General features: G+C 40.4%; 2 protein-coding genes across 2 annotated transcripts in view; one reads left to right on the top strand and one right to left on the bottom strand.

The window, feature by feature from the left end:
- Positions 1 to 8,254, bottom strand: part of SUSD6 (sushi domain containing 6) — a 30,721-nt gene extending 22,467 nt beyond the window's left edge. The window contains exons 1-2 of the mRNA XM_053697985.1: positions 8,162 to 8,254; positions 68 to 214 (exon numbers count right to left, since the gene is read on the bottom strand). Of these exons, the coding sequence (XP_053553960.1) occupies positions 68 to 179 (112 nt within the window). The 5' untranslated portion in view covers positions 180 to 214; positions 8,162 to 8,254. The remainder of the gene's footprint in view (positions 1 to 67; positions 215 to 8,161) is intronic.
- The window catches only part of CCDC177 (coiled-coil domain containing 177), a 184,576-nt gene that overhangs the window by 7,331 nt on the left and 152,077 nt on the right, over positions 1 to 25,168 (top strand). The window lies entirely within an intron of this gene.

Here is a 25,168-nt window from a genome sequence, read left to right on the forward strand (position 1 = left end):
TCTGTGCATGTATGTGTGTGTGCGCACGTGAGTATGCGCCCGTGTATGAGCAGATTTGCATGCTTACCTGAGCTGAGAGAAGGTGGTACAAAGGATAAAAGGAGGACTAGCTGTAGGGGTAATGCATGCCCTCCTAAGGACCAAGTTGAACCCTCCGACACAAGCATTCCAAAGTTCATCTTCCAGCCCCCTTAAGATGTGACTGGGGCCTGGGCTGAATGAGAGACAAAAAAAAAAACCAAACATGTATAAATGGACACACAAAATTGAACAGAGTATGTGAACTAGTTAAGTCTATTATTGTGTAACATTATTAGCACTGCTGTAGAATTATTTTATAAATAAAACATAAGGAGTCAGACATTTTAGGAGCTAGGAAAGAATTATATATAAATTCCAAAAAACAGGAGACAAAAGTAAATCATAAGGACCCATAAATAACTCAAAACTAAAAATGTATTCTTCCCCTACATAGGCACATATCTGTCCCCCATCTGCCTGTTACGTGAACTGTTCAAACTGCTAAAAGCAAAACAGCGACAGCTCCCCAAAACTAACATATCTATATATCTTGGCACTGATAATACAAGTTAATTTTTAGTAGTCATTGTTCCTTTTGTTTTTCCTTTTTAAAACACAGCATTTAACATGCATTACAAGTGTGTTTAATGCAGGTTTCTGTCATTAAAAAAAAAAAATGATATCTTATCATGCTTGCAGGTCAGGTTACTCTCCACCAATAGGGCTGTGGGCAATTTCCCCTCATCATTTTTCAGAGCGGTGTGCACAAAATGTAGCGGCTGTGCAATTTTTTTTAAAATGTGCGCACACTTTATTCTTCAGTGTAGTCAAATTTGAAAATGAACACACATTCATTTGTTCTCTCTCTAACACACACACACACTATATAAGACTCTCACTCACACTCTCAAACACATTCACACTCTCTCATACACACCAAGAATATCGGTATGGGGATTTTTTCTTTATTATTTTGTTTTTATATCATATTCAGATGTTATTTACTTCACAATTTACTAACTATGTTTTTAAGCTTTTGGCCGTGAGAGAAAGCTGTAAGAGAAGAAGTGCATGATGCTCTATATTGGTTCTAGTTAGCAGCAAATATCAAGCAACAAGGTTCAATACATTCAGGTAAAACAGCAAATGACATTCACAAAACATCTACTGCTCAGCAGGAGGCTGCTGCCACAAGACTTGTTCTGAAAGCTAAGTATTGCTTTTCTTGTATAGCAGCATATTGCAGCTTCTGCTCTGTGAGCTCCTTTTCGATCGGAAACTTTACATACAAACCACCTGCTTCCTGATAACACAAACTGCTTCCTGTATGTACGCAAAAGGATCTCTTTAAAGAAATGGTAAACTCACACAGATCACTTTGCATAAGCGTAATCTTTGTCTTGAAATATTGCTAATACAGTTTTTACCTTATACAATAGTCATATTAAAGTTGTGACTTACATAAAAAGAGAATCTAATTATTCTGATGCAAAAAATGGCACCCAGACATAGTTTCTGTGGCGGGTTCTGATATCAGAAGAAGTATTAATAGAGCATGGCAGTGGCGTATTTAGGTTTTGTGCTGCCCTAGGCACTCAAAATTCTGCTGCCCCCCCCCCCCACAGGTTTTAGGCCATTTTTAAACAGAACATTTTTTTGGTCAGAGACTGTTGCTTTATGCTGCACCTGCTCAGTCTCTAAGGCACTTTTTTTCTAGGACAACACTTGGGACAAATGCTGCAATCAGCATACAGTGAGCATGTGCATGCTGCCTTGTGTCCTGGCCCCTACCCCTTCTATATAAACCCTTCTATATAATTGCAATTGGCTCAATCAATATAGCATACACATATCACAATACAAAGTAGAACACACGGTGGGCATCACATGGGGTTTGCCTTTGCCTTAACTAGCTTTATGAAAGAGAATACATCATACAGACATTACATGACTTAGTAAGTTAGTTAGTTCTTCTTGTCATTATCAGTATGTTGGTGCCGGTCAGATCATTAGGATCACAAATAATGTGTTACCTTCCAATCCAGCTGTGTTCTGCATGGCCATGTGTGCTGAGGGGCTGCTTCAGTACTACAGTTCAGTGGTGTATAGGGTCACGTGACTCACATGACCATAGAGAGCACACAATATTACCTCTAAGGAGCTCCCATAACTCCACCGTTCAGTCCAGACTCATATTTGAGTCTACTAGTGCACTGTGCCCGGTAAGACCCACAACTGGTTTAACCTTTGAGCCTGGAGGCGTGGACTCGCAAATCAGAAGGATATAGTTAGCTATGGGCAGCCACAGCCAGACTCTTAACACCTGCTCCGCGCTGGTGTCGGCCCGGGCAGGAACTGCAGCTACATAGGAACTGTAGCTGTGGTCCTACCTTGAGCGAGCAGACATCGGCTGGGCTGTCAGGGCCACTTCTTGATGTGACAGTTTTGTCACAAGGTGGGGAGCGGACTCACAGTGCAAGAATCAGCCAAGACCAGCTGTAGATTCTAACAGCTGCTCCGTGCTGGTTTCGGCCCCGGGTAGGAACTGTAGCTGTGGTCCTACCTTAACGGAGCAGACAGTGGCTGGGCCGGCAGGGCCAGATGTTATAGTGTCACAGTGAGTGTGTGTGCAGTCCCGGCCCACGGAGCCCTAAAACAACTATATACAGAGACTAAGTTATACACAACAACACAGCCTGCAAAGTGCCGCCCTAGGCCTTAATACGCCCCTGGAGCATGGAAAAACAAACTAGGCACGGGCCTTGAGCGAGCGAGCAAGCAATCGGACATCGGCTGGGCTCTCAGGGCCACTTCTTGATGTGACAGTTTTGTCACAAGGTGGGGAGCGGACTCACAGTGCGAGAATCAGCCAAGACCAGCTCTAGATTCTGACAGCTGCTCCGTGCTGGTTTCGGACCCGGGTAGGAACTGCAACTACATAGGAACTGTAGCTGCGGTCCTACCTTAACGGAGCAGACAGTGGCTGGGCCAGATGTTATAGTGTCACAGTGAGTGTGTGTGCAGTCCCGGCCCACGGAGCCCTAAAACAACTATATACAGAGACTAAGTTATACACAACAACACAGCCTGCAAAGTGCCGCCCTAGGCACAGGCTTTGTTGGCCTAGGCCTTAATACGCCCCTGGAGCATGGAAAAACAACGCCTCTGTTATCCTGGAGAGAGTCTCATCTAAAGTTAATTAATAGGGTTAATATAACTCCTTAAATGCTATAGATGTAGCTATCCACATGCCTACTTGTTACATTGTATTTGGAATTGACCTAAGTTTGCTAAAATTGCCTTTTGTAATTTTAAAATTTATAGACAACCTATTTTGTTGCATAAAGAGGATGCTATTTTCCTCAGAGAGGTGTCATCATTAGTCTAATGTAAAGTTTGTCAATTTTGTTGTTATTTTGTGTGCCAGAAATATCACCTTTTCTTCATGAAAATCAAAAAAAGGTCCCAGTTTAACATAATTTATCAACAACTTAAACACTAAAATTATATTAGAACAAATTGATACCTCCCTGCTTTTAGAAAGGGAAGTGTATGCTTTCTTTAAAAAAATAAATAAAAAAAAATGGGTAATTCCTCTATGACAGGCTCGGTACTGCAGCAACTTATATCTTCCTTTAGTGATACCATATACATACAAGAAGCTCATTTTAAACCTTAATACTGAGCAGCGGACGATTGGCTCCGGATATATTTAAATATATATTTTTATTCTTCTTATAAATATATCAAAATAAATTGCAATATGATGGTACACACATAAGGGTATAAATACCTAGGTTTGGTTGTTAGGAAATTAATATTGTTATATCTTTTTGCTTTTTCTCGCTTGTTATTTTTCTTTTCTGTGTATTTCTTCCTTGCCCTGCAAAATGAATTATTTTTCTTTTATTTAATGATATTGTACCATTTATTGCCTATTAAGAAAACAAACAAAAAAAAACAAAACAAAAAAAAACACAGCAATGTCTTCAGGTTTATGAAGGGTTCAGTCCTAATTATCGGTTTTTACAGTGTTTTATCTATTGTAGAAATATTCCCATATAGTTTACTAGTGATGTAGAAAAGAAAAAAAAATCTAGGGGTTGATCACACAAAATTTATGGCTAAAAGTATGTGGACACACAACATCCCAATCAAAAATGATTTTATTAATATGGAGTTGTCCCCGCTTTGCGGCTATAACAGCTGCCACTCTTCACAGAAGGCTTTACACAAGATTTTGGAGTGTGTCTGTGGGATTCAGTGCCCAGTCAGCTAAAAGAGCATTTGTGAGGTCAGGCTCTGATGTTGGTCAAGACAGTCTGGCTCACAATTGGTATTCTAATTCATGCAAAAGATTGTGACTAGGGTTGAGGTCAGGGCTCTGTGCAGGCCATTTGAGATCTTCCACACAAACTCGTCAAACCATGTTTTGATAAATCTTGCTTTGTGCACAGGGACAGACTCATGCTGGAACAGAAAAGGGTCTACCTCACACTGTTGCCCCAAAGTTTGTAGAACCCCCAATTGTATAAAATGTCCTTGTATCTTGTAGAATTAAGATGACCCTTCACTGTAACTAAGGGGCCTAATGTAAACCCTGAAAAAAGCAACAGACCATTATCCATCCTCAGGATAACGGTACAGTAGGCACTATGCATTAATGTAGGTAGTGTTCTCCTGACATCTACCACATCAAGATTCTTCCACCAGACAGTGAAGCATGATTCATTACTCTAAAGAACACATTTCCACTGCTCCAGAATCCAATGCAGTGTGCTTTACACCACTCCAGCCGAAGCTTGGCACTGTGTATATTGATGTGAGGCAAGTGCTCAGTTGCTCAGCTATGGAAACCCATTTCAAAAAGTTCCTGATACACAGTGTTGATGTTGCTCCCAGAGGAAATTTGGAAGTCTATAGTGAGTGATACAAAGACGTAAGACAATTTTTATGCGACTCACTTCAGCTCTCGCCAGCCCTGCTAGTTTGTGTTGTCTAGCACTGTAGCTAGAGTGTTGATGCTCCTAGACAAACCCACTTCACAATAATAGCCCTTACAGTTCACTGGGGTAGATCTAGTAGAAATTTCTGACTGACTTGTGGCAAAGATGGCATCAAATGAAAGTTCCATGTATAAAGTCACTGAAAAGCGACCCATTGTACTGCCAATGTTTGTCTAGGCAGATTGTACCGATTTTATGTCCCTGTTAGCAACGGGTGTTGCTGAAACACCTGAAATAAATAGTAGAGGTCTCCACATAATTTTGGCTGTGTGTATGTATGTGTAAGTATGTCTGACTATGTGTGTATTTTCAAAAAGTTTTAATTCAGTAAATAAATGTTAAGTTTTATACGGCTGGTGCTCCTCACTTTGTCTTCTGTCTCCATGGAGTATAACCAACCCGACAGTGCAGCACAGCGGCGGCTTTGGTGTCATAATCAAGTTGTTACTATCCCATTCATCCTCCTGTTGGCCACATTACTACATCGACAACTCCATTGACCAATTGGACTACTGCTGTGGAATACGTTTCCATAACGTGAATTACAATTTGTCTACCGGTTACATGATTCCCGGCAGTTGTCGCTATAGAATAAAATATTAGTCAAGTCTAAACATATTTACAAACAATGTGTTTGGCAAGATTGTTTTTCAATAATCAAATTCCACTCACCCCATGCCTCATCTGGAGGACCTAATGTGTGCTTGAGTCTACAGACAAGGCTAGCCATGTTCATATAGTGTGCATTGTTTTACAGTTATTGGTTAAAGCCAATTAGGAAAAATAGATTTATAGTAGGGTAAACCTTGAGAAGTCTGCAGTGTTTTTAGGCCAGAAAATTAGGAAATGCTCAATTTACAGAACTAAATTACATGGGAAAGCAGCAAATAAATTATAAAAGTAAATTTCAATTTTAACTATGCATAACTAATCCTTTTATATTAAATTTTCCAGGTGTTTACTATCATCTTCATTTATCTTTTACATTATTTCACATAATTTGCCTTATCTACAGAACCTAAAATCAGATTTCTCTGATTTTTAAAAAAATATTTTATTATATCTTTTCATGTGACAACACTGAAGAACTGACACTTGTATAACAGTGTAAATTTGCTGTCCCCTCAAAATAACTCAACACACAGCCATTAATGTCTAAACCGTTGGCAACAAAAGTGAGTACACCCCTAAGTAGAAATGTCCAAAATGGGCCAATTAACCATTTTCCCTCCCAGTGTCATGTGACTCGTTAGTGTTACAAGGTCTCAGGTGTGAATGGGGAGCAGTTGTGTTATATTTGGTGTTAGTGCTCTCACACTCTCTCATACTAGTCACAGGAAGTTCAACATGGCCCCTCATGGCAAAGAACTCTCTGAGGATCTGAAAAAATAAATTATTGCTCTACATAAAGATGGCCTAGGCTATAAAGACCATACAGCGGTTTCACAGGACAGGTTCCACTCAGAACGGGCCTTGCCATGGTCGACCAAAGAAGTTGAGTGCACGTGCTCAGCGTCATATCCAGAGGTTGTCTTTGGGAAATAGATGCATTGCTGCAGAGGTTAAAGACATGGGAGGTCAGCCCGTCAGTGTTCAGACCATAAGCCGCACACTGCATCAAATTGGTCTGCATGGCTGTCGTCCCAAAAGGAAGCCTCTTCTAAAGATGATGCACAAGAAAGTAAACAGTTTGCTGAAGACAAAGGACATGGATTACTGGAACCATGTCCTGTGGTACGATGAGACCAAGATAAACTTATTTGGTTTAGATGGTGTCAAGCGTGTGCGACGGCAACCAGGTGAGGAGTACAAAGACAAGTGTGTCTTGTCTACAGTCAAGCATGGTGGTGGTAGTGTCATGGTCTGGGCCTGCATGAGTGCTGCCGGCACTAGGTAGCTACAGTTAATTGAGGGAACAATGAATGCCCACATGTACTGTGATATACTGAAGCAGAGCATGATCCCCCTCTCCCTTCAGAGACTGGGCCGCAGGGCAGTATTCCAACACAATAATGACCTCAAACACACCTCCAAGACGACCACTGCCTTGCTAAAGAAGCTGAGGGTAAAGGTGATGGACTGGCCAAGCATGTCTCCAGACCCAAACCCTATTGAGCATCTGTGGGGCATCCTCAAACGGAAGGTGGGGGAGCGCAAGGTTTCTACCACCAGCTCTGTGATGTTGTCATGGAAGAGGACTCCAGTGGCAACCTGTGAAGCTCTGGTGAACTCCATGCCCAAGAGGGTTAAGGCAGTGCTGTAAAATAATGGTGGTCACACAAAATATTGACACATTGGGCTCAAATTCAATATTTCCACTTAGGGGTGTACTCACATTTGAGGGTACAGTACATTTACACTGTTAAACAGGCTGCACACTCACTACTTTACATTGTCGCAAAGTGTCGTCTGTTCAGTGTTGTCACATGAAAAAAATAATAAAATATTTAGAAAAACTTGAGTAGGGGTATACTCACTTGTGAGAAAGAAAATTTTATATATATATGTGTGTGTGTAGAAAGAGAGGAATAGATATAAACATTCTCCCCTATGCTATTTATACTTCCTTGTTCTCCATTTGCCTACTTCCTGATTGGTTCTCCCGTGTACTTCCTGCATATCTCTAAACGTCCTGGGTATATTTATTTAGTGTATGCCCCCTTATTCACTTTTAAACTTCCTGGCACCCCCTACCTCTTTAAACTTCTTAAGCTCCTTTATCTTTACCCAAATTCTAGGATTGTTTATTAATCTCTTTATAGTTAATGATCACACACCCTATATATAACTTTATCGATCAATCTACTTTAATAACATTTGTTCCTCTTCGTTTACTCAACAGACCTATTTTATCTATGTACTTCTATTACATAATTATCACATTCTATATATCCATAAACTATATTCTCAGTCTATTTAGTCTATAGCTACATCCGTTGTTATATAAAAGTATATAGGGACTAAAAACAAACCAAGCAACATATAAACACAATAGGTTCAGTGTATACACCGAGCTCGCTAATACTTGTTCACACGCAATATAAACATACGCTCAACAAATACATTCGCCACACACACAGCCTTCACTTCATACAACAATCAGTAAATAGTGCCAATCAGTGTTACAAACTCACCGTCCGTTACCGAGCTATTTCCGGTATCAGGCCCGGGGTCCTCGTCTATTCTACCACTCTAGCCTCTAGACCCGGAAGTGACGTAAAGTTTGGGGGCGTGGCGACAATTCCCCTCCCACTTGTGTTTAGACGTGACGTAGAAACGTGGTGTAGTTTATCAACAACGTCTATTGCTTATGGGAGGTTGACTTCCTCTGACTGGTACACTGCACAAGAGCGAGAAAAGATTGTGTGCTGCTGGAAAGTCTGCTATGGGGAAAGCTGTGTGCGCACGGGGGAAGTGTGTCGTCAGTACAATACGTAGTGTGTTAGTATTTGTTGAGTGACAGCGAGATATGTGCTTCATGCAAGAGAGCTGGCCTGGTCTACTTATCCACATACGTAAAGAATTGCTCTAAACATTTGGTATAATGTGATCAGAAATATTTTAACATCCATTAGTACAAATATACGACTCAATAAATAGAAGTAAAAAAAATAAACTCAAATCATGCTATTTTAACCCCTTAATGACCACAGCACTTTTCCATTTTCTGTCCGTTTGGGACCAAGGCTATTTTTACATTTCTGTAGTGTTTGTGTTTAGCTGTAATTTTCCTCTTACTCATTTACTGTACCCACACGTATTATATACCGTTTTTCTCGCCATTAGACGGATTTTCAAAAGATACCATTATTTTCATCATGTCTTATAATTTACTATAAAAACATTATAAAATGAGGAAAAAATGGAACAAAAAACACTTTTTCTAACTTTGACCCCCAAAATCTGTTACACATCTACAACCACCAAAAACACCCGTTTGTCCTGAGTTTAGAAATACCCAATGTTTACATGTTCTTTGTTTTTTAGCAATTATAGGGCCATAAATACAAGTAGCACTTTGCTATTTCCAAACTACTTTTTTTCAAAATTACCGCTAGTTACATTGTAACACTGATATCTTTCAGGAATCTCTGAATAGTCATTGACATGTATATATTTTTATTAGAAAACATCCCAAAGTATTGATCTAGGCCCATTTTGGTATATTTAATGCCACCATTTCACCGCCAAATGCGATCAAAAAAAAAAATTGTTCACTTTTATCACAAATTTTTTCACAAACTTCAGGTTTCTCACTGAAATTATTTACAAACAACTTATGCAATTATGGCATAAATGGTTGTAAATGCTTCTCTGGGATCCCCTTTGTTCATAAATAGCAGACATATATGGCTTTGGCTTTGCTTTTTGGTAATTTGAAGGCTGCTAAATGCCACTGCGCACCACACGTGTATTATGCTCAGCAGGGAAGGGGTTAATTAGGGAGCATGTAGGGAGCTTCTATGGTTAATTTTAGCTTTAGTGTAGTAGAGAACCCCAAGTATTGATCTAGGCCCATTTTGGTATATTTATTGCCACCATTTCACCACCAAATGCAATCAAATAAAAAAAAAAATGTAAAATTTTTCACAATTTTAGGTTTCTCACTGAAATTATTTACAAACAGCTTGTGCAATTATGGCATAAATGGTTGTAAATGCTTATCTGGCATCCCCTTTGTTCAGAAATAGCAGACATATATGACTTTGGCGTTGCTTTTTGGTAATTAGAAGGCCGCTAAATACTGCTGCGCATCACACGTGTATTATGGCTAGCAGTGAAGGCGTTAATTAGGTAGTTTGTAGGGAGCTTGCAGGGTTAATTTTAGCTTTAGTGTAGAGATCAGCCTCCCACCTGACACATCACACCCCCTGATCCCTCCCAAACAGCTCCCTTTCCTCCCCCACCCCACAATTGTCCCTGCCATCTTAAGTACTGGCAGAAAGTCTGCCAGTACTAAAATAAAAAGGTATCTTAATTTTTTTATTTTTTTTTAGCATATTTACATATGCTGCGGTGTAGCCCCCAACCTCCCTGATCCCCCCAAAACAGCTCTCTAACCCTCCTCCTCTGCCTTTTTGTGGACCATCTTGGGTACTGGCAGCTGTCTGCCAGTACCCAGTTTGCAAGCTGTCTGCCAACCCCCACCCCCTGACTGATGTTTTTTTTAACATATATAACCCCCTTTTACCCACTTTTAATATTAAATATTCTGTAGTGTAGCGGTTCCCACCCGCTCCCTCCCCGTGCACACGAGTGTGCGCGTCCGTGCGTGCCCCCGGTCATCCCCGCCCACGATCCCGCCCACCTCCACATCACCAGGGCCATCGATGGCCGCCACTTGCCTCCCACACCGGCCATTGATGTCCGGTGCAGAGAGGGCCACAGAGTGGCTCTCTCTGCATCGGATGGCTAAAAAAGGTTATTGCAGGATGCCTCGATATCAAGGCATCACTGCAATAACCGGAAAGCAGCTGGAAGCGAGCAGGATCACTACCAGCTGCTTTCCAGACCGAGGACATGCAGGGTACGTCCTTGGTCATTAACTGACTTTTTTTTAGAGGATGTACCCTGCACGTCCTCGGTCGCTAAGGGGTTAAAAAACTTTTCATTTTTCGTATACTGTTGAATTTATTATTTATTTGTTGAAAAGCATACTAGGTAGGAATGTGTTACTGGGATCTAGGCAGTGATTGGCGGCTACATACACTTATCTGTTGTCGTTGGCTCACAAGATGTCTCCATTACTGCTGATATGAATCTCATTTTTTCTTTCATGATTAAAATAGAGCAGTAGTCACCAACTGGTGGTCCGCAAAAGGTTGGTGGTGGTCCGTGACACCATCAAGCAGGAATTAATCTCTGATGGTGTCACCCCGTTGCGCCGCAACTCCCTACAGTGCCTGGCTGGACATCAGTGAAAACCGACGGAGGAGTTAAATTACAATCACTGTATGCACGTTGCGTAGTATTGCGCAACTTGCGTAGCTAGATTGTATTTTTAACTCCCGCCCGGCGCACTGCTCAGAGGAAGATGCTTCTATTCTAAAGCCAGCTGAGGTTGGTATTATACCAACAGCAAAAAATTTGAAATGTGGTGGGCGGGTCTTAAAAAAATCATAAGATTAAAGTAATATAAATAAAATTCTAAATAAAGTCATATATTTTAATTTAAATACAAGCTCAAACCACTGGTATGGCTATGTGAGCTATGTATTTAATTAGCCTTTGCAAAGACATTGCTAAATATTTTTTTTTTTAAATATTTTATTTATGACCAATAAAGGGTACAAAGTTCCAAATTGCATCATCAGCCCACCTCGCAGGGTGAGCTAGAAAGGCGGATATAACGATATAATAAGCTGCGATTTCATACACTAACATACATGTAGCTTTGAGAATTTTCAATGGGTCAACAAGTGTTCTAATAGATATGGGTTTGCACCACAATATTGGGGTTTTTAATATTATTAAACTCAACATAAAATAACATTTAAAACAAACAAACAGACTAAACAAACGAACAAGACATATCCAGTCCTATCAAGAATAATACTGAGAGACTGAGCATGAGTAACAGTCTGTCTGAACAGTGCCTAAATCTAGGGAGGTCGACTGAACTTGACTTCTGAAGTGCCCCAGTAGCTCAAGTAACCATCTCGCTCCACTAGGTACTAACCTTGGACTTAAACTTCCTCTTAGGACTAAAAATGGAGGCAGTATGCAGTATTTGATCAAGTTTGCTGCCATATAACTTTTGTGGAAATTCAGGATTAGTCGTTGTCAACAGGTCTCCATTATCAAAACAGATACAAATATTAGGTAACCCATGTCCCAAAGTACAAGCAAGCCAGGCAAGAACTGCACATACAATTCATCAAGCAGGCATACAGTAGCTGGGAAACATTAATACTGAGTATGAGTAAGTTAGGTGAAAACTGATAAAATAGTGGTATAACACTTTAGGACAGGTGGAGTACAGTGTTTATACAGCGGCTCTACACAGATGAAAGGTAACAGTTAATATATATTAATTATGTACTCATATTTGGGGTTTTATTATCTATATATAACTAAACTAGATTTACATCTAAATCAAATTAAACTAAACTGACCATAGGGAGTTTATGTGGGCTATCCTCAGATAAATTGTGATTTAGCATGAGTGTTATACAGTATAAGAAAACATTAGCACAGTCTGATTACTACAGTATTAGTATAGATGATACATGTGAGTTCCTCTCAGGTCTAGTGTTACATAGTAGGATTATATGATCACATAAAAGGAAACCAATATACAATTAAAACAAAGTAGGGAAAAGAAAAATCAGACAGATACATAGAGAGTGTTGAAACCCACCTGCTTCTACATAAATGTTAGGCTGAGCACCATCTTAAAATAAGTTGCTGTTAGATCGCATCACTGAACTAAAGAAAGTGTGATGCAATACTAAAGCAACCACTAGAGGCCCCCAGAGATTAACAATCCATTCATTTTGTGATGAGTTGGAGTGTAGAAATTATAAAATAATCATAGCACATTTTACAAGACTGTCCATCTCAAAGATCATTATTGGGGATAGCCAGAGCAGCTATGAAGGACTGAATTGACCATCCTAAATTTTGAATTCAACAGGGCACTGGGTCTCACTGAGAACAACCAGCCGTTTCCATCAACATGAATATTAAAGGGACAGTCTACACCAGAATTGTTATTGTTTTAAAAGATAGATAATCCCTTTATTATATACTTTTAACCTCTGTGATTATCTTGTTTCTAAGCCTCTGCAAACGGCCCCTTTATTTCAGTTCTTTTGACAGACTTGCAGTCTAGCCAATCAGTGCCTGCTCCCAGATAACTTCACGTGCACGAGCACAGTGTTATCTATATGAAATACGTGAACTAACACCCTCTAGTGGTGAAAAACTGTTAAAATCCATTTTTAAAAGAGGTGGCCTTCAAGGTCTAAGACATTAGCATATGAACCTCCTAGGTTAAGCTTTCAACTAAGAATACCAAAGGAGTAGAAGCGTCTGCTATCTGCTAAGTGTTCCCGGACAGCTTGCCTGTCAAGGGAGAGGCAGATGGCGTTGATAGATGGCTATTAAAGGGACACTCAAGTCAAAATTAAACTTCATGATTCAGATAGAGCATGCAATTTAAAACAATTTTCCAATTTACTTCCATTAACAAAATGTGCACAGTCTTTTTATATTTACACTTTTTGAGTCACCAACTCCTACTGAGCGTGTGCAACAATTCACAGCATATACGTATATGCATTTGTGTTTGGCTGATGGCTGTCACATGATACAGGGGGAGTGGAAATAGACATAACTTTGCAATTTATTTAACAAAAATCTACTACTCATTTGAAGTTCAGACTAAGTGCTATTGCATTGTCTTCTTATCATGCATTGGTTGATTATTCAAATGTACAGTGTTAACTGGTCCTTTAAGTAGAAATTAAAAGTGGATTTCTACAGAGCTGATGAGGCTTGCAGACATCTTGGAGAGCCACCCACCGGAAGTCAAATATTTTTATCTTAATTGGACATTTAATAATAAATTCTTTAAAACTGCTCTCTGCATTCCCCATTAATATTCTAGATTCTGGCCTTTAAAGTCAGCAAAAATGCACAGTAGCACACTACATAGCATACACTTACACATGCAGATACACACACACTACATAGCATACACTTACACATGCAGATACACACACATACTACATAGCATACACTTATACATGCAGATACGCACACACACACTACATAGCATACACTTATACATGCAGATACGCACACACACACTACATAGCATACACTTATACATGCAGATACACACACACACTACATAGCATACACTTATACATGCAGATACGCACACACACACTACATAGCATACACTTATACATGCAGATACGCACACACACACTACATAGCATACACTTATACATGCAGATACGCACACACACACTACATAGCATACACTTATACATGCAGATACGCACACACACACTACATAGCATACACTTATACATGCAGATACACACACACACACTACATAGCATACACTTATACATGCAGATACGCACACACACACTACATAGCATACACTTATACATGCAGATACGCACACACACACTACATAGCATACACTTATACATGCAGATACGCACACACACACTACATAGCATACACTTATACATGCAGATACGCACACACACACTACATAGCATACACTTATACATGCAGATACGCACACACACACACACTACATAGCATACACTTATACATGCAGATACGCACACACACACTACATAGCATACACTTATACATGCAGATACGCACACACACACTACATAGCATACACTTATACATGCAGATACACACACACTACATAGCATACACTTATACATGCAGATACACACACACTACATAGCATACACTTACACATGCAGATACACACACACACTACATAGCATACACTTATACATGCAGATACACACACTACATAGCATACACTTACACATACAGATACACACACACACACTACATAGAATACACTTACACATGCAGATACACACACACACACTACATAGCATACACTTATACATGCAGATACACACACACTACATAGCATACACTTACACATACAGATACACACACACACACTACATAGCATACACTTATACATGCAGATACACACACACTACATAGCATACACTTATACATGCAGCATACACTTATACATGCAGATACACACACACTACATAGCATACACTTACACATGCAGATACACACACACTACATAGCATACGCTTATACATGCAGCATACACAGACACTACATAGTATACACTTATACATGCAGACACACACACACTACATAGCATACACTTATACATGCAGATACACACACACTACATAGTATACACTTATACATGCCGACACACACATACTACATAGCATACACTTATACATGCAGATACACACACACTACATAGCATATACTTATACATGCAGATACACACACACTACATAGTATACACTTATACATGCCAACACACACACACACTACATAGCATACACTTATACATGCAGACACACACACACTACATAGTATACACTTATACATGCCGACACACACACACTACATAGCATACACTTATACATGCAGATACACACACACTACATAGCATACACTTATACATGCAGATACACACACTACATAGCATACACTTACACATGCAGATACACACACACTACATAGCATACACTTATACATGCAGACACACACACACTACATAGCATACACTTATACATGCAGATACACACACACTACATAGTATACACTGTGACAGAAAGCAAGGCCTGGTTATAAATGGAAGATATTTAAGACCAAGCATTGTACATGCTATTTCTCCTTTCAGTTAAAACCCCAGGGAGAAAGAGTGTGTATTTGATTATCCCAGACAGCTGTGAAGCTGCCCAGCAGCTAATCACAGGTGTGGCTAATTAGAAGTTGTGAGGGTTTAAATAGCAGCCTCACTTAGGCCTTGAGAGAGAGTTATACAGCTACAGAAGCTGGTGTGTGTGTTTGTTACACTGTGTAAAAGACTTTTGCTCCTGTGAACTGTAAAAGGACATTATTTTTACAAAGCACTTGTGGAATGCTGTGAAGTGCTGGGACACATTTAAAAGCACTTAACTTTGCTGCAGAGGAAGGATTTCCCTCTTTTGAAAATGAACTGCCTGTTTGTTATTGCTGTGAAAAATAAAGCCTTTTAAACTACAGTGGATTATCCTGTGCTGCATTTGTGCCCTAGAAGACCATGGTTAAAAGTGTTCCTGTCACACTTGGTGGAGAACATGGGCAACCACGTTGTATGTCTGTGGGCATAATAATCTGCAAGCAACATGGAGGAAGTCATTAAAGCTTTGATCCATTCTAATGCTATACAGCAGGAGACTAACAGAAAAGCTGCTGAAAATAGTGCAGCACTGCAACAGTTGGTCTTGGCCCAGTCAGAGAGTGCTATGCTGCTGGCTAAATCACAGAAGGAAAACACTGAATTGTTGATACAACAGATGGCTGCTGTGCAAGCTGAGACATTCAGGAAGACCCGGGAGCAGCAGCAAAGTGCTACACAGACTCTGCAACGAGAGGTTCAAGCCATATCAGAAAGACTGAACTCTGAATATGTTGGTGGCAGCCAAGATTCCAGAGTAATAAGGGCTAGTCATTATCTTCAAAAAATGACAGCAGCTGATGATGTTGAGGCGTATCTTTTGGCATTTGAACGCACAGCAGAAAGAGAAAAATGGCCGACAGTTGAGTGGGAGAGTATACTTGCGCCATTTCTTAGTGGTGAACCTCAGAAGGCCTACTTTGATTTAGAGCCAGCACAAGCCGGTGACTATGAGAAATTGAAAGCAGAAATTCTTGCACGCCTGGGGGTGACTTCGGCAGTCCGTGCACAAAGATTCCATTCCTGGATGTTTTCATCTCATAATGCTGCAAGATCCCAGATGTTCGACCTTATACACCTTGCCAGGAAGTGGCTGCAACCAGAGGTTAATTCGGCTACCAAAATAGTGGAACTACTGGTGATGGACCGGTTTCAGCGTGGATTACCTGCTTCCCTGCGGCGGTGGGTTAATCAAGGTGATTAATAGCATACACTGTATGTGTAAGAATTGCTATGGACTTGGTGGGTCCGCTGGTTAAATCTGCCAGAGGACATCAGTATATACTGGTAATCCTTGATTATGCTACACGCTATCCTGAGGCAGTTCCCCTTCGTAACAGCTCTGCAAAGTCCATAGCAAAAGAACTCATGCTAATGTTTAGCAGGGTCGGGATACCTAAGGAAATTTTGACAGACCAAGGAACTCCATTTATGTCCAGGGTTACAAAAGAATTGTGTAAGTTGTTTGGCATAAAACAACTAAGGACCTCAGTATATCACCCTCAGACTGATGGTTTAGTAGAAAGGTTTAACAAAACTCTCAAAAGTATGCTAAGAAAGGTAATTGACACAGATGGGAGAAATTGGGACCTTCTGTTACCCTATTTAATGTTCTCTATCAGGGAGGTTCCCCAGGCTTCTACAGGTTTTTCCCCATTTGAACTGTTATATGGGCGGCATCCCAGGGGATTACTAGATATAGTTAAAGAGACTTGGGAGCAAGAGACAACACCTTATTGAAGTATTATTGAACATATTTCCCAAATGCAGGATCGTATGGAAGCTGTCATGCCCATTGTAAGGGAACATATGGGAAAAGTACAGGAAGCACAAAAGTACAGCTACAACCGTAATGCTAGAGCCAGGGTGTTTCAACCTAGGGATAGGGTGTTAGTTCTGGTCCCTACAGTTGAAAATAAATTCTTGGCTACTTGGCAGGGCCCATATGAGATAATTGAGAAAGTGGGTGATGTTAATTACAAAGTAAGTCAGCCAGGGAGAAGGAAACCTGAGCAAATATATCATATAAATCTGTTAAAACCTTGGAAAGATAGGGAAGTTTTAGTTGCCTTAAAACCTACAGAACTCCCTGTCACTGAACCAGAGGTAAATATATCAGAAACCCTATCTGTACATCAGAAGCGAGAGGTCAAGGATTTTATTAGAAGAAACAAAGAGGTATTTTCTGTGGTACCGGGAAAAACTAATGTTATTAAGCATGACATAATAACAGAACCAGGGAAGAAGGTCTGCCTTAAACCCTATAGGGTCCCTGAGGCTTGCAGAAAGGCTATTAAACTGGAGGTAGAAAAAATGTTAAAGCTTGGGGTAATTGAGGAATCACAAACTGAGTGGAACAGTCCAATCGTGCTTGTTCCAAAGCCGGATGGTTCATTAAGGTTCTGTAATGACTTTCGTAAGCTTAATTGTGTTTCCAAATTTGACACCTACCCAATGCCTAGAGTAGATGAGTTAATAGAAAGGCTAGGAAAAGCACGTTATCTCACTACAATTGATTTAACGAAAGGGTATTTGCAGGTGCCTCTCACTAGTCAAGCAAAGGAAAAGACAGCTTTTTCAACCCCAGAGGGCTTATTTCAGTACACGGTGTTGCCATTTGGTTTACATGGGGCCCCGGCAACATTCCAGAGGATGATGGATAGAATTCTGAAACCCCATGTTCGTTATGCGGCAGCATATTTGGATGATGTTATAATTTATAGTACAGATTGGGAATCCCATCTTCCAAAAGTTCAAGCAGTACTTGATGCAATACGGTCCGCTGGGTTAACTGCCAATCCTGCAAAATGTACTGTTGGTTTACAGGAAGCTAAGTACTTGGGTTATACTATTGGTAGAGGATTAGTTAAACCTCAGACAACAAAAATAGAGGCCATACAGAACTGGCCACAGCCTCTAACTAAAAAACAAGTAAGAGCATTTATTGGGATAACTAGTTATTATAGAAGGTTTATCCCGAATTTCGCTACAATTGCGGCACCCTTGACGGATCTCACAAAAGCAAGGGCCCCAATTATGATAAAATGGTCCCCAGAAGCAGAACAAGCTTTTAAGCAGTTGAAAGATGCCCTTTGTGCCCATCCAGTTTTGGTAACCCCCAATTTCGCTAAAGATTTTATTGTACAGACAGATGCCTCTGATGTTGGTTTAGGAGCAGTTCTCTCGCAGGAGTGTCAGGGAGAAGAGCATCCTGTCCTTTTCCTAAGCAGAAAACTTATTTCACAGGAAAATAACTATTCTATAGTGGAGAAAGAATGCCTTGCCATTAAGTGGGCTTTAGAGACCCTTAGGTACTATCTGTTGGGAAGAAAATTTAAATTAATAACAGATCATGCTCCTCTCACATGGATGAGTCAGAATAAGGAAACAAATTCAAGGGTTACTAGGTGGTTTCTTAGCTTGCAACCCTTCAATTTTACTGTTGAGCACAGGGCCGGTCTTTTGCAGGGCAATGCTGATGGTTTGTCTCGGGTACATTCATTGATGTCCATGGTCGCTCAACCCACTGGGTGTGAGCTGGGGGGGAGGATATGTGACAGAAAGCAAGGCCTGGTTATAAATGGAAAATATTTTTAAGACCAAGCATTCTACATGCTATTTCCCCTTTCAGTTAAAACCCCAGGGAGAAAGAGTGTGTATTTGATTATCCCAGACAGCTGTGAAGCTGTCCAGCAGCTAATCACAGGTGTGGCTAATTAGAAGTTGTGAGGGTTTAAATAGCAGCCTCACTTAGGCCTTCAGAGAGAGTTATACAGCTACAGAAGCTGGTGTGTGTGTTTGTTACACTGTGTAAAATACTTTTGTTCCTGTGAACTGTAAAAGGACATTATTTTTACAAAGCACTTGTGGAATGCTGTGAAGTGCTGGGACACATTTAAAAGCACTTAACTTTGCTTCAGAGGAATGATTTCCCTCTTTTGAAAATGAACTGCCTGTTTGTTATTGCTGTGAAAATAACACTACATAGCATACACTTATACATGCAGATACACACACACACACTACATAGCATACACTTATACATGCAGATACGCACACACACACTACATAGCATACACTTATACATGCAGATACGCACACACACACACTACATAGCATACACTTATACATGCAGATACGCACACACACACTACATAGCATACACTTATACATGCAGATACGCACACACACACTACATAGCATACACTTATACATGCAGATACACACACACTACATAGCATACACTTATACATGCAGATACACACACACTACATAGCATACACTTACACATGCAGATACACACACACACACACTACATAGCATACACTTATACATGCAGATACACACACTACATAGCATACACTTACACATACAGATACACACACACACACTACATAGCATACACTTATACATGCAGATACACACACACACACACTACATAGCATACACTTACACATGCAGATACACACACACACACACACACTACATAGCATACACTTATACATGCAGATACACACACACTACATAGCATACACTTACACATACAGATACACACACACACACTACATAGCATACACTTATACATGCAGATACACACACACTACATAGCATACACTTATACATGCAGCATACACTTATACATGCAGATACACACACACTACATAGCATACACTTACACATGCAGATACACACACACTACATAGCATACGCTTATACATGCAGCATACACAGACACTACATAGTATACACTTATACATGCAGACACACACACACTACATAGCATACACTTATACATGCAGATACACACACACTACATAGTATACACTTATACATGCCGACACACACATACTACATAGCATACACTTATACATGCAGATACACACACACTACATAGCATATACTTATACATGCAGATACACACACACTACATAGTATACACTTATACATGCCAACACACACACACTACATAGCATACACTTATACATGCAGACACACACACACTACATAGTATACACTTATACATGCCGACACACACACACTACATAGCATACACTTATACATGCAGATACACACACACTACATAGCATACACTTATACATGCAGATACACACACTACATAGCATACACTTACACATGCAGATACACACACACTACATAGCATACACTTATACATGCAGACACACACACACTACATAGCATACACTTATACATGCAGATACACACACACTACATAGTATACACTGTGACAGAAAGCAAGGCCTGGTTATAAATGGAAGATATTTAAGACCAAGCATTGTACATGCTATTTCTCCTTTCAGTTAAAACCCCAGGGAGAAAGAGTGTGTATTTGATTATCCCAGACAGCTGTGAAGCTGCCCAGCAGCTAATCACAGGTGTGGCTAATTAGAAGTTGTGAGGGTTTAAATAGCAGCCTCACTTAGGCCTTGAGAGAGAGTTATACAGCTACAGAAGCTGGTGTGTGTGTTTGTTACACTGTGTAAAAGACTTTTGCTCCTGTGAACTGTAAAAGGACATTATTTTTACAAAGCACTTGTGGAATGCTGTGAAGTGCTGGGACACATTTAAAAGCACTTAACTTTGCTGCAGAGGAAGGATTTCCCTCTTTTGAAAATGAACTGCCTGTTTGTTATTGCTGTGAAAAATAAAGCCTTTTAAACTACAGTGGATTGTCCTGTGCTGCATTTGTGCCCTAGAAGACCATGGTTAAAAGTGTTCCTGTCACACTTGGTGGAGAACACGGGCAACCACGTTGTATGTCTGTGGGCATAATAATCTGCAAGCAACATGGAGGAAGTCATTAAAGCTTTGATCCATTCTAATGCTATACAGCAGGAGACTAACAGAAAAGCTGCTGAAAATAGTGCAGCACTGCAACAGTTGGTCTTGGCCCAGTCAGAGAGTGCTATGCTGCTGGCTAAATCACAGAAGGAGAACACTGAATTGTTGATACAACAGATGGCTGCTGTGCAAGCTGAGACATTCAGGAAGACCCGGGAGGAGCAACAAAGTGCTACACAGACTCTGCAACGAGAGGTTCAAGCCATATCAGAAAGACTGAACTCTGAATATGTTGGTGGCAGCCAAGATTCCAGAGTAATAAGGGCTAGTCATTATCTTCAAAAAATGACAGCAGCTGATGATGTTGAGGCGTATCTTTTGGCATTTGAACGCACAGCAGAAAGAGAAAAATGGCCGACAGTTGAGTGGGCGAGTATACTTGCGCCATTTCTTAGTGGTGAACCTCAGAAGGCCTACTTTGATTTAGAGCCAGCACAAGCCGGTGACTATGAGAAATTGAAAGCAGAAATCCTTGCACGCCTGGGGGTGATTTCGGCAGTCCGTGCACAAAGATTCCATTCCTGGATGTTTTCATCTCATAATGCTGAGAGATCCCAGATGTTCGACCTTATACACCTTGCCAGGAAGTGGCTGCAACCAGAGGTTAATTCGGCTACCAAAATAGTGGAACTACTGGTGATGGACCGGTTTCAGCGTGGATTACCTGCTTCCCTGCGGCGGTGGGTTAATCAAGGTGATTAATAGCATACACTTTATGTGTAAGAATTGCTATGGACTTGGTGGGTCCGCTGGTTAAATCTGCCAGAGGACATCAGTATATACTGGTAATCCTTGATTATGCTACACGCTATCCTGAGGCAGTTCCCCTTCGTAACAGCTCTGCAAAGTCCATAGCAAAAGAACTCATGCTAATGTTTAGCAGGGTCGGGATACCTAAGGAAATTTTGACAGACCAAGGAACTCCATGTATGTCCAGGGTTACAAAAGAATTGTGTAAGTTGTTTGGCATAAAACAACTAAGGACCTCAGTATATCACCCTCAGACTGATGGTTTAGTAGAAAGGTTTAACAAAACTCTCAAAAGTATGCTAAGAAAGGTAATTGACACAGATGGGAGAAATTGGGACCTTCTGTTACCCTATTTAATGTTCTCTATCAGGGAGGTTCCCCAGGCTTCTACAGGTTTTTCCCCATTTGAACTGTTATATGGGCGGCATCCCAGGGGATTACTAGATATAGTTAAAGAGACTTGGGAGCAAGAGACAACACCTTATTGAAGTATTATTGAACATATTTCCCAAATGCAGGATCGTATGGAAGCTGTCATGCCCATTGTAAGGGAACATATGGGAAAAGTACAGGAAGCACAAAAGTACAGCTACAACCGTAATGCTAGAGCCAGGGTGTTAGTTCTGGTCCCTACTGTTGAAAATAAATTCTTGGCTACTTGGCAGGGCCCATATGAGATAATTGAGAAAGTGGGTGATGTTAATTACAAAGTAAGTCAGCCAGGGAGAAGGAAACCTGAGCAAATATATCATATAAATCTGTTAAAACCTTGGAAAGATAGGGAAGTTTTAGTTGCCTTAAAACCTACAGAACTCCCTGTCACTGAACCAGAGGTAAATATATCAGAAACCCTATCTGTACATCAGAAGCGAGAGGTCAAGGATTTTATTAGAAGAAACAAAGAGGTATTTTCTGTGGTACCGGGAAAAACTAATGTTATTAAGCATGACATAATAACAGAACCAGGGAAGAAGGTCTGCCTTAAACCCTATAGGGTCCCTGAGGCTCGCAGAAAGGCTATTAAACTGGAGGTAGAAAAAATGTTAAAGCTTGGGGTAATTGAGGAATCACAAACTGAGTGGAACAGTCCAATCGTGCTTGTTCCAAAGCCGGATGGTTCATTAAGGTTCTGTAATGACTTTCGTAAGCTTAATTGTGTTTCCAAATTTGACACCTACCCAATGCCTAGAGTAGATGAGTTAATAGAAAGGCTAGGAAAAGCACGTTATCTCACTACAATTGATTTAACGAAAGGGTATTGGCAGGTGCCTCTCACTAGTCAAGCAAAGGAAAAGACAGCTTTTTCAACCCCAGAGGGCTTATTTCAGTATACGGTGTTGCCATTTGGTTTACATGGGGCCCCGGCAACATTCCAGAGGATGATGGATAGAATTCTGAAACCCCATGTTCGTTATGCGGCAGCATATTTGGATGATGTTATAATTTATAGTACAGATTGGGAATCCCATCTTCCAAAAGTTCAAGCAGTACTTGATGCAATACGGTCCGCTGGGTTAACTGCCAATCCTGCAAAATGTACTGTTGGTTTACAGGAAGCTAAGTACTTGGGTTATACTATTGGTATAGGATTAGTTAAACCTCAGACAACAAAAATAGAGGCCATACAGAACTGGCCACAGCCTCTAACTAAAAAACAAGTAAGAGCATTTATTGGGATAACTAGTTATTATAGAAGGTTTATCCTGAATTTCGCTACAATTGCGGCACCCTTGACGGATCTCACAAAAGCAAGGGCCCCAATTATGATAAAATGGTCCCCAGAAGCAGAACAAGCTTTTAAGCAGTTGAAAGATGCCCTTTGTGCCCATCCAGTTTTGGTAACCCCCAATTTCGCTAAAGATTTTATTGTACAGACAGATGCCTCTGATGTTGGTTTAGGAGCAGTTCTCTCGCAGGAGTGTCAGGGAGAAGAGCATCCTGTCCTTTTCCTAAGCAGAAAACTTATTTCACAGGAAAATAACTATTCTATAGTGGAGAAAGAATGCCTTGCCATTAAGTGGGCTTTAGAGACCCTTAGGTACTATCTGTTGGGAAGAAAATTTAAATTAATAACAGATCATGCTCCTCTCACATGGATGAGTCAGAATAAGGAAACAAATTCAAGGGTTACTAGGTGGTTTCTTAGCTTGCAACCCTTCAATTTTACTGTTGAGCACAGGGCCGGTCTTTTGCAGGGCAATGCTGATGGTTTGTCTCGGGTACATTCATTGATGTCCATGGTCGCTCAACCCACTGGGTGTGAGCTGGGGGGGAGGATATGTGACAGAAAGCAAGGCCTGGTTATAAATGGAAGATATTTTTAAGACCAAGCATTCTACATGCTATTTCCCCTTTCAGTTAAAACCCCAGGGAGAAAGAGTGTGTATTTGATTATCCCAGACAGCTGTGAAGCTGTCCAGCAGCTAATCACAGGTGTGGCTAATTAGAAGTTGTGAGGGTTTAAATAGCAGCCTCACTTAGGCCTTGAGATAGAGTTATACAGCTACAGAAGCTGGTGTGTGTGTTTGTTACACTGTGTAAAAGACTTTTGTTCCTGTGAACTGTAAAAGGACATTATTTTTACAAAGCACTTGTGGAATGCTGTGAAGTGCTGGGACACATTTAAAAGCACTTAACTTTGCTTCAGAGGAATGATTTCCCTCTTTTGAAAATGAACTGCCTGTTTGTTATTGCTGTGAAAAATAAAGCCTTTTAAACTACAGTGGATTGTCCTGTGCTGCATTTGTGCCCTAGAAGACCGTGGTTAAAAGTGTTCCTGTCACAACACTTATACATGCCGACACACACACACTACATAGTATACACTTATACATGCCGACACACACACACTACATAGCATACACTTATACATGCAGATACACACACACTACATAGCATACACTTATACATGCAGACACACACACACTACATAGCATACACTTATACATGCAGATACATACACACTACATAGCATACACTTACACATGCAGATACACACACACTACATAGCATACACTTATACATGCAGCATACACTTATACATGCAGATACACAGACA

This window comes from Bombina bombina, chromosome 1 (genome assembly GCF_027579735.1).
Source record: "Bombina bombina isolate aBomBom1 chromosome 1, aBomBom1.pri, whole genome shotgun sequence".
NCBI classification, from domain to species: domain Eukaryota; kingdom Metazoa; phylum Chordata; class Amphibia; order Anura; family Bombinatoridae; genus Bombina; species Bombina bombina.